The sequence below is a fragment of the Corvus kubaryi genome, unplaced genomic scaffold (assembly GCF_017639235.1).
Source record: "Corvus kubaryi isolate FWS band 111438036 unplaced genomic scaffold, C.kubaryi_AGA036_p1.0 65299, whole genome shotgun sequence".
NCBI lineage: Eukaryota > Metazoa > Chordata > Aves > Passeriformes > Corvidae > Corvus > Corvus kubaryi.
In genome coordinates this window covers 62,997-75,061 of record NW_024581902.1, presented here as the reverse complement: position 1 = coordinate 75,061, position 12,065 = coordinate 62,997, and the positions used below count along the sequence as shown (strand labels likewise).

Here is a 12,065-nt window from a genome sequence, read left to right as displayed (position 1 = left end):
AAGTGTCTGGTCAGAGTGGAATTATCATTAATGCATCATCAAATTACTTGGAAGACTCATGCAGACGTTTAGTTACTCTCATTGACAATGTCAGTACTTTTTAATTAGAGATCTCATTTGGACATGATTAGCTGGTACACTTAACCAAAACTCCCTGTTTTTCTTTGGTGAAGCTACGGAATGGCTGCAATGTACTCCTGAGCCAACTTTATACATAATGAAACATCCTGATAGAGAACCAAATAAAACAGCCTTCCATTACCTTTCATACTGAACAAAAATTCTTCTGGAACATAATAACCTTGATGCTATCAAACTAATTTGAAAAAAAAAAAAAATACAAAACTTCAGGAACATGAGAAACTGGGCATCTAGAGTAGGCTAAACTTTTCAACATTCCAATTGCTTTGCTAGGAGTTTCAAAGAAATTTCATCTTTGGAAGATTCCTTCTGAATGTGAAGTAGGGAATCATAGAAGTATTTAACATCATTTAGTCCAAACATTAACATAATAGTACCAAATCTACCACTAACCCATATCACTAAGTGTTATATCCACACACATCTTTTAATGCCTCCAGGGATGGTGACTGCACCACTTCCCTGCGCAGTCTGTTCCAATGCCTGACAATCCTCAGTGAAGAATTTTTCCCTAATATCCAATTTAAACCTTCCCTGGCAAAACTTAAGGCTCCTCTTGTCCCCTTGCTTGTTACCTGGGGGAAGAGGCTGATCCCCACCTGGCTATGACCTCCTTGCAGGTAGTTGTAGAGAGCAGCAAGATCTCCACTGAGACTCCTTTTCTCCAGGCTAAACATTCCTAGCTCCTTCAGTTACTGCTCAGAAGACTTGTGCTCCAGACCCTTCACCAGGTCCACTGCCTTTCTCTGGACATGTTCCAGCTCCTCAATGTCTTTCTTGTCATGAGGGGCCCAAAACTGGACACAGCACTTGAGGTGTGGCCTCACCGGCGCCAAGCATGTGGGGATAATCACTGCCCTGGTCCTGCTGGCCACACTATTTTTGATATAAGCAATGTGTTCCATTAATGGGATGCTATTGATTTTATAAAACACTTGGTAGAACACTTGCAAGATACAAGTTCCAACCCAATCTGAAATGTACACATTTAGAAGACAGAACAAAAGGTATTAACAAGATTGCCTTTATTTTTACTTAAATTTTACATATAACAACTTTTATTCCAGCTACTGGAGTCAACTGACAGTCTCAAAAACCAGTAATTTTTAAATTAATTACAGCTAAAAATGCGGAGAGACACTCTGAGAACAGTTCTCATCTTGAAAACCGTATTACAAACCACAGTAAAGAAAAAGCATATAAAAAGGTATTCAAAAATGCAGGTTCACGTGTAATAATACAGTTATAGATTCTCCAAGAATCTCTGCCTTATGAACATTTTAATGTTTCTTTCAACTATAAATCAGCCATTATAGAAGACATTATAGCTTACAGAACAGAAATTAGTTTTTCAAGTAGCATGGCAGGCTCAGTGTCAGCAAGTGGAATGTCACAGAGTACTAGAAACATTTATGATGGAACCCACATATTTCCATGTGTATCAGGGGCATCTGTGTAAGGAATATTCCAAATCCATGGTTGATCTGTAAACCAAAACAAAAACATAGTAATGACAAATTCATTTATCAAATGCAAAATTTGGTTCTCTTCCTCTTTTCCCTTTGGAGGAAGAGGAAGGTCAAAATTCCCACTGGTTTTCATATGAAATCATGTGCAATTTCAGTTTCGTGGAAATTTTTGTTCAGTTTTTTTTAACTGTAAGATACAGAGTGTTCAGAAGGCTTTGCTTTCCCCCCAAATATTATTTTAAATATAGTTATAACCCAACATGCTCCTCTCCAGCTGTATAAGAGTTGTACTTCAGACAATATACAAGTACAGTAATGCAGACAAATTTGGTCTGGCCTAGTGCCAGCAAGTTTTGTGCTGCATCTCTCTTAATCCAATGGAATTATAAATAAGCACTGTAACATATTAATATTTTTCACAGGGACAGTAAGAATTCAGTACCTAAGAATGACACTGCCTGACCTCTGAAAAGTTCAAATTTACCCCTCACTTCTTCAAACATTAAATCTTCAGATGAGCAACAGGTTTGCACCACACAGTTCCCTCCCTCCCACTTCTGAGAATACAGAAGCTCTTCCCGCTCTTGGAAAAAAAAGGCAACACACCAGGAGTTAACTGCTAGCTCTGCAACCTGCTCTATGCTCTTCCTCCTACCATACGTGTGGCAGAAATGCAGCTGTTCTAGGAATCCAAGTTATTATTCTACTTCTCTCAGGCTACTCCTACTGCAATAGAGAAAAAACCCTTCAAACCTTTTTTCATTGAGTTTTCTCAATTAAGAAATTTATATAAATCCAGCCTGCTTCTTCTCTCCATGTACAAAAAGAGCACTGAAGGAATACAGTGACATTAATCTGTACAATGCAGGTACTGTAGGTTCCATATGTTGCAGTGAAACATATCCCACCTATGCAAATGTTTTAAGAAGTGTCTGTTTACAGCAGGAAGCAGGCAATAGGGTAGTTGGTTGTTTTTTTGTTACAGTGGACAGGTGATTTCAAAGCATATAAAAAATAAAAGGCATCAGAAACCAGAAGAAACTATAGCACTTAACTCAGAGTGCACTGCCAAGAAAGCTCTCTAGTTTTCTGGCTCAACTGCAGGATATCTAGACTTTGAGTGATCTCTTAAAAAGAAAAAACATACAGCACCACTACTTCCCTAAGCTTCTTTTACCAGTCTCCTGCTGGAAAGTCATGTGTACCTTTCGTATTTTAGGTGAGTACCTTACCAGATAGTAAACATTAACAGTTAAAAAAATGGGTACAGAATAAAGCAAATGTTGGGGAAAGCACTGAGGATTTCAAACCTACATTCAGATACTGACCTCTATCTATGACATCAGAATAAATCCAGTCCCACTCAAGCACTGGAATCTGTCACTCAAGAGTACATTATGCAAATTCGACCTATTCATTTTCCCTACTTCCCTACCATCTGGCAGTTACTCTGCTTAATTCAGCAAACCATGCCGGCAGAGGAAAACTCAAGATGTACAGAAATAACTTCAGTCATCTCCTTAAAGCATGCTGAGAGGCCTCAATACCTAATTTAGTTTTTTCTAGTTGTGGCTATCTAAGTAAAGGTGTCTCAAGGTAGCTATTAATGTACTTGGAACTTTGTTCCGTTGATGGGATGCTGTTGATTTTATAAAACACCTGATAGTATTTTAATAAGTCATGTGTAGAACTGTTGCTGATGTAAATTATAACTCAATTCTTTTTAAAATGTCAGGTCCAATTTAAGGTTATTCATCATTACCAGCAAGAGAAAGACAATGGCTCTGTACAAATACTGTATGACAGTAGCTGCTTACTGTCGCACACAAAAGTGACTGCCAAACTTCTCAAAGTTAATTCCTTTGATCTTCTTGGGAGGAGGAAATAAAAGCCCCATTAAATAATTTTTTAAGTGTCCTTAACATGCTTACCTTCCACACATTTCAAGATTAGTGCTTCATTTCTGATACCCCAACTTTGTCTTGACTGCACCTCACTGGAGTTAGTGTTATCTACTAAGCTGGCACCACAGCTTTGCTCTTGCCTCATGTACAAGCAGCAAAACTCCAGCACTAGAGTCAGGACTCAGTAAAATAAACGGGGCCATTCCAGTACCACTGCTACTTAAACATTATCTGAAAGCTCAGGTGGGGCACTATTTCTGTTATACTCAGATTTTGAACATTCTCTCACAACTGAATAGACTACCACATTTTACTTAAAGGCAGAGAGGCTCTGGAGAACAAGACAAGTTCTTTTTGAGTTAACACCTGATAATCATTTAAAGAATCCATGCTGACAGGCCACCCCAAACCTTCATGTTCTCAAATATGACAGACGACAGTACAGTCAAAACCAGGAACATGCAATTGAATAGTAAAGTATAAACCACAATGAAAAGCATCTTTGTGATCCACTTCCTACAGTGTCTTTTGCACTCTAAGTGGAGATCTGGATGAGAGCATTCCTGGTTGATTTCTAAATCCAGAGACTGGATTCTTACCTCAAACTTAATTGAAAAAGGTAGCTTCAAAGCAACAAGTATTCACATATATAGAAAGGTTACCAGTAACCAGCATTCTTCAAGTCATTCTACATACACATTCTAACATGGCAAACTCACTCCCCGCTGCACCAATCTGGAAAGCTCTTCCTTAAGCATTTGCAAAAGGTGCACACTACACTTCAGTCTCTCTTGTCCCCTCCCTCTGGATGAGCACGGCATTTGAAAAGGAACTAATCTTGCTCCTCTCAATGCAAAAATCTTAAAGATTTTACTTAAAGATCTCAAGAAGGAGGAAAGGCAGATGGGGAATAGATGTGGGATCTATATTAATAGTCACAAACAAGGCAATGATTTCTGAAGGCCAGGACAATGACCACTTATTTGGGAAATAAAAGAGAAGCACAACCCAGTACTGCAGTTTTAAACACAGGATTTGCTTTGTTTCTCAAAGTGCTGGTGTGATGAGGAAAAAAAAAAAAAAAAAAAAAAGGAAGTATTTTGCACTTAGGATACTTGAGCCCTCCCCCAAACTGTTATAAAAAAACCCCTTGATATACTTATGAACTGAGTTTCAAGTTCCCTCCACAGAACAGATGATTTCCTCAGTCAGTAAACTGTGCAATATCTAAATCACAAATTAAGTCAAATTCCTCAACTACAGCAAACAACCTGTATTGGTAAGAGAGGTAATAGCAATATTGCAACTGAGATGTGATGATGGGAGCTCAATGAGAAGATAATGTTATACAACAAAATCGCAGTACTCATCTAAAAGATTCTACAAGAAGATAAAAATTTGAGTACTATCAAAGGCACAAAGCAATTTTATATATAAAGATATGTTGCTAAGTAAGATAGGCTGTTGTGTGCATGTTTCCCACACACCAGAGTGGGTAATTTTCAGCTTCCCTTCCAAGGAACTCTCAAATTATATTGCTGGTCTGATTCCTGAAGTGGCCACCTAAAAACAGAGGCTAGATAAGAATAAGGGAATAAAGGTAGGTATTTATTTGAAAGGCCTTCAGAGGTACCCCCCTGGGGTGTCCAGAGGCTACTGCCAAAATGGACCCCAAGAGGGAAGACAAGTCATGAGTTCTCCACACTTTTATAAGTCTGGTTCATTTGCATATCAGGGTTAATTCTCCAATTAAAGCATCAGTTAATGATGTAATTTCCCCAAGCTTGCCCCCCTCTCAAAGGCTTTTGGTTTATACTTTTTGGGCCTAGGATGGTCTGAGTATCCTTGGAGAGCAGGCCTGGGGAGGCTTTGTTATGTCTACCTAGCATGAGAGAGCAGAAATTAACAGGCTACAAGAAGCTTCAGAGTTAGACACTAAGCAGTACAGAATTTGAAAAATACAAAAGTTAAAACCTAAGGCATTGGGACTGCAAGTTTCATTTACCTTAGTATCTTAGCTTTGTAATAGTCTTTTCTGTTATGACAGCCTGAATCTGTTGGTTAACTACAGAGGCCTTCAGGAGACTGATGTATCTATACAGTTTATTTATCTAGATATTAAGTAGTACTGTTGGCTACCAGATAATTTTTTTTTATTCTTTAAATGTTTTGCCCTAAAGATACATCTCTGTCCACAAATGGCCTTCTGCTGTTCAGCTGACTATCGGAGGTGATCAACTGCAATTGCTCAAAACAGCAATATGAAAGGAGTCAATAATGTACATGTTGCACACAACAAATGTTATCTGCTAAAAATTAATGAGGGCCTTTGTCATGTCAGAATAGGAGTGATCTTATTCTTTATTTTAAAACTGCCAGATGTAAAATATGCATGTTATTCCCCACAGCAAGGAAACATGCAAGATATGTATATACTGCATAATACAACTCTTTTGTGCTGGTAATTTAAAGCATTTGACAATAGTCTAAAGGAAAAATGCCCAGGTAAAAGTCCTCTATGCAACCTTAACTCTGACCTGTCAGGATGTCATACTGTTACATTTCCTCAGACTTCAACTACAAATCTCTGCACAAGATGGCTCAAATCACATAGAAGTTCCAAAACCAGACTGGGCATCATATATCTACCCTGAAAAAGAATACCCAAACGAAACCACATTTTAAAATTCTTGACCTGACCAACTACTGAAGCAAAATACTGACCATCTGGTGAATTTGCCATGTCATGAGAGTGCTCTTACCTAATAATCTGAAGCACATCTCCCTGAGCCAACCATAAGCTTTGAGCTCAAATAAGTTGGCTAGCAACATGTGGCAAATCAGATCAGACAGTCAAGTGGCTCCTTCTGGTCTTCAAATCTGCAACCTGATCATAACACTACATAGAAGTGGCCAAACTAAATAGTGACTCTATAACTCAAGTTTCTTCTTATGCGAAGTGTTCACTTCTTCACAATCATTATAAACAGCTGGGAGAACAAGTGTACTCAAGTGTTACACTCGGACTCTGGGAGGCTCTCTGAGGACATGTCTGATGTCAAGCTACATTATGAGAGCTTCAAACTCAAACTGCAGGTTTACCAGTCAATAATAATGCTTTTGGTTCGGCTGAGGAAGGAAACTGATACCAACACAGATGAAATTGGTTCCAACCCCAGCTTCCACATCCTGGGATATGAATTACAGTGACAATATACACTTGCTGCTTGAAAAACTGCAAACTAAACTTCTAAACATACTCAGATTTGTATTTACCATTGCTCTGAATGTTAAGTAAGTGAAATATTTTCTGTTCAATCTATTAGAATCATTATAAACAGGACTAGCTTCTAGTTGTCATCTACTAAGAAGAAAGGATATTCTCGAAGACTTTGTACCATATTAAGCACACTGAAAGTACTTAAATTGCTCTAAAAATTCATAGAGGATGCTGCTAGTCTAGTTCTTTCAAACCCTACAAAGTACACAGGTTTCATGCAGCTCTGCAACATTAAGTAGAAAAAAAAGGTGGTCATTGAAAAACATTAATTACTTCCCCAGAAGTCATCTTTCTTAATTTCCTAAAAAATATTTTAACTACTTGACAGAGAAAGTGGAGCATTCTAGAACTTAGAACAAGAAACAAAGGTCAGAGAATGGTAGAGACCACACACAGTGACATTTTCCCAGAACTTATATGACCTCCTAAGGTACAGCAGGTCCCTGTGAGGGAGCCCAGAGTAATAAGGAATTCCTATAGCTTTTCTGGACAAAACACCGATCTCTTCTTTTAAGCACTGTGTCACTAGCACAAAGCAGGATAAATGAAAATTCTTTCAACTCTTTAGGTAACAGTTTAAACACAAATACCTAAACCTACCAGATCTGGAAGCAAATATGCCAGGAAGTCTTTCTTCCTTTTATCCAGCACGATAGTTTATATGTAATAAATGAGATGCAGTGTTAGTATAGTTTCCTGAAATCACTATAAATATTTACCAAATGTAATTTCACCATACTCCCAATTCCCACTCACTGAAAACCAGACAAAATATCAAGCACTGAATATCTGAAGTTACAAGAAAAAGGTCAATTTGCTCTTCCATGCAAGTGTGGCAATGGAACACTGAACAGTGAGCAAGGCCCTTCACAAGGGAGAGAGCTGACCTTGGGAGATATGTTAAAGAACCTTAACAAAATCACAGCTGTCAGAGGTTGAAAACTTCAGCTAGAGAACTAATGAATTGTTAAGTGGACTGTCAATTCCTGCACAATGCTTGAACTTGTATTAAAGATAATTTTCACCTCATTTCCCCACCATTCTTCCAGCATGAGATTTGACAGCTTTAGCCCCCAGTTACCCAGGGTAAAACAGATCTTCCCACTGGAACAGAATGAAATACATCTTAATACATTTTTACAAGTTGTGAGAATCATTCAGGAAAAATCTTCAACAAAGGGCAAAACAACCAAGGCAATTCACAGAACTGGCATGTAGACAGACTAATATGTAGCTTCACTCTAACTTTAGATTCATCGCAACTGAGTTGGAACCTGTCTTATTTTCTTGCATACACATTCATCTTCTATATACTACTAATCAACTAATAGTTTCTTTCTTTGATCTAAATACATACACTTAAGAGAAAATTAAATGAGAAACAACTTTTTAAAAATGCATTTACCCCCCTATTTTATAGGGCTCTCTTCCAGAGGGTTTAAAAGGTTTCAGAGCATTTTGAACTAAGAGCTCAGAAAAAGCTTTTATAAATTCCTGCTTGTAACCCAGTCATAACTCAAGAGCTGCTGATAGATTTATTTTTAGTTCATCCCCTTTTCAATAGTGCTTAAGAATACTAAGTACACAAGATACCTAAATCTAAAATCTGGCAGAATAATACTGCAGAGAAATGTTTCACCTGCTGAGGTCTCCCTAAAAAGGCAGAAAACAGAGCCAATTAAACAGAAATCTCATCACACTTACCTGTAACTAAAAAGTTTAAGTGCAACTCACTAGGAAAAACACCAAATGAAGTAGCCCAAAATAGTGTACTATAATACAACAACAATATATTTTTACAATACATGTAAAGCATAGATTCTCTATTCATTGAGCTAATTGATCATATAATCCATTATTTTCTAGCTATTTTTAGATCCAAACATATTTTTCAAGCATTATCGTGTTTGCTGGTAGCTTTGATTGGGTGGTTGGGTTGTTTTTTGGAGTTTTTTTTAATCATCCTGTGTAGTCAAAATAAGGTGCTTAAAAATATTGCTGGCATGATTCATCTCAGAAGAAACCTTACACACTCCCCATTGCAACTTCAAGTGACTATGCTGCTACCAGCTATGGTTTGAGACTCAGTTAAATTTTACTTTGTTCACTCAGGGAGATCAAATGACTCTGGCTAACAGAAGCAGGTAGAGTTTATCTGTTCATATATTGTACAACATATCACCGTGCAACCCTGAAATACAGCTGAAAACTAAACAAAAACAATGGCAAAATTTTAAATATGTGCCACACAGATAATACATTATAATTTCCCTACAGGTGACATCTTAAAACACATCAATGAATCCTTCAGTGAATACAGCTTAGCCTATGACTACGTTTCAGTGAGGGACAATCCATCTCTCAAGGAGAGAAAACCAGTACAAACCCAGGAAGTTATCTGTCTCACAATGATCTCAACTTACACTCCTTAGAAATCTTTGGAAGAACAACCAGAAGAAAAATCTTCTTGACTGTGTCTCCAAGAGACCCAATTTTTCTGTTTTGCCTAAAACTTAAGTTTTAGAATGAAACCTACTGACTAATGAGGCAAACCAGGCAAAGTAGGACAAGACTTTATCTTTTTCCTCCCTGTTATATTGGTGCAAGAAAAGTAGGGCAGAGGCCAAATTATTTCATTACTGTTGAACTTAATGGACTTTAAAAGATTGTGGATCAACCTCATGAATTATTGTGGCTGAAACCAGACAAATTATTTACATCATTTGCTGGTAAATTTATCATTGTATGTCCTGAGATATATTTTGTTACTTTTCAAGATGCATTTATTTCACTGTAACTGTTTCCATGCTGAATTTCTGTCCAATGTGATAAACACCAATTAATATGACAAAGTCTTTGTGACAGAATAACAAAGAATCTCTGCAATTAAATTATTTCCACAAACTAGGAAACTTTTCTTTCATTTTGTTACATTATATAATAATAGCGTTCCATAAGCATATCTGATCTATGATTAGAATTTGTACAAGTACAGGAAAAAACAATTTATTTTTTTGAATTTTGTAATCTTCTAAGTAGAACTCTGCATGGCAAATGCATGGCCCTGCTCAGGACCATCTCTTCACTATTCTACCCACTTCTCCTTCCTCCTGCCCCTAGTAGGATTTTTCTGATTATATGAAAGTGACATGTACTTTGTTTTCCCATGGTTAGAGAATCTAAGTTCATGGAAAATCCCCCAGAGCCTTTTCTCCTTCAATTATAAGGATCAGTCAATATGGTTTCTTTGGGGAAAGGCTATTACTTGCATTTTTGCTTCTCAAGACTATTAAAATACATCTATTTATATCACTCTCCAGAGAGTTGGGAGTTGACAACTGTATTGTTAAAGACAGATTACTTTATGAGCCCATCCCTCAACATGGGATTTCTTTAAACATCTTTTCCACCAGGAGGCTGCTGAACTGAAACAGAATATTCAGGGAAGAGACATGAAACGGCACAAGCAGCTAACTTCACTTCCACTGCCAAAGCCTAGACAAACCTGAATTCTGACATCTGTGCATATCCCAGCAGAAAGCTAGGACCCAAAACCAGAACTACAGTCAAACCAGTTCTCTAGAGAAGTAAGTTTTCCATGCAGAAAGTGAAAAAAGTTATTTGGAAAAGAGTCTTTACAGTTAGTTGAAATAGGCATAAAACTCACTAACGCAATAGGTTACATGTTGGAATTACAGCAAGGACAACATTAACTACACCAGTACATTTTTGCACATGGAAGATATGAAACTTTTGAGAATACACATACATGGATTCTGCTAATCTGTGCTTTAAAATTTCCAAAAATTTAAGTATGACCACTCAGAAAAACCTTCCTAAACCCATCAGTTTGAGCAGTAGTTAACAAGCAGAGAGTGCATACATATCCCAGAGCACAACAGTTAGTTGATCCAGTTGTAGTATATTCTTACCCTGTAGTTAGCTCAAAAGCCCAGCACAGTCCCTTCATGTCAGCTCCCCACAGCTCCCTGACATGACAGTAACAGTACTCAAACAGCGTGTTTTATACTGAATAAAACAACATAACAGTTCGCATTATCATTTCTACACTGGACAACTATTTTTTCCCTGGGAAAACTGAAACCACTTAAGAGGTCTTCTAGATAAGTAGTAAGCTCTTAGTGCAGAACAATCTTTCCAAGTTACAGAAGCTACAGAGCACACATCATATTGAGGAGGTGAATGCCTGACAGTGTAGCTGTTGATGTATTTAAGGTTTGGATTTGTATGACCATGGGTCTACTGATGAGAAGCCAGGCTTGTTGGAAGCTGAAGGGATTCACCTAAGTGGGGCATGAGCCTCCTTGCCAACAAGCTGGCCAGAACTTTAAGCAAAGGCTTCAGTCTAGACTTAGTAGTGGAAGAGGATGGAGTTTTGAGCAACATGTAAGAGCCAAGGGCTGCTGCTGCATTAGGAACCAACAGGAAAATACCTGTGAAATGCTGCAAAGCAATTAGGGCTTGCTCCTCTAAAAAAGTGACATGGTCAATGGCTCAGCTGATGTGGCTCTACAGGAATGCACACAGCATGGATAACACACAGGTGCTAGGCACCACTGTACAGCTAGAAAGATCTAATCAGTATCACTGAAACTTAGTGGCCTGAATCACATGACACTACAGACAATAGCCATAAGCTGTCCAGAAGGAAAGAAGACGGAGGGCTTTCCTCTCTACAGAGAAAAGTGGATTGACTACACAGAGCTGTGAAAAGTGAATGAGTGAAAGTGTACAGGTGAAAAACAGACGTCAAGCCAACAGAGGAAACCTCATGGTTGGTATTTACTACAGATCACCTAATGACAAATATGCTGGTGAAGCCATCTTATTTCAACTACAGGAAGAAGCATCAAGCTCATAGTCCGATCCTGCAGCAGAGCTTCAATCACCCTGTGCCTTCACTTTTATTTACTGCATAAGATGCTATTATAAAGTCTGTTGACTCCTTAGCTTTTAAATGTTCTTTCTCTCCACATCATTTGTTAGTTCAAAGATTCACTCAAACATCTGAGTTTCTATAAACTATCTGTGTTCCCATATCAAGCTCTGCGCTAGATGCTGTCTTTCTTAGACCAAGGCTTCTCAAAAAGGACGCTAGTTACAATCTTCTGACATTAGTTTTAATAACAAAAATATAAAACTTTTCTCTTCCCAAATACTGCAGACTGCACACCAATATTATCCTCAATATATTTTTATATTTTTCAGCCATCATCACCACCCCACAGCCACACTTACTTATCACTTTCC

The 12,065-nt window shown here is 37.8% G+C and overlaps 1 protein-coding gene across 1 annotated transcript in view; it reads right to left on the bottom strand.

The window, feature by feature from the left end:
* Window positions 1-1,144: 1,144 nt before the first annotated feature.
* Window positions 1,145-12,065, bottom strand: part of LOC121673261 (tyrosyl-DNA phosphodiesterase 1-like) — a 44,139-nt gene continuing 33,218 nt past the window's right edge. Inside the window, exon 16 of the mRNA XM_042046423.1 lies at window positions 1,145-1,625. Within this exon, the coding sequence (XP_041902357.1) occupies window positions 1,552-1,625 (74 nt within the window). The 3' untranslated portion in view covers window positions 1,145-1,551. The remainder of the gene's footprint in view (window positions 1,626-12,065) is intronic.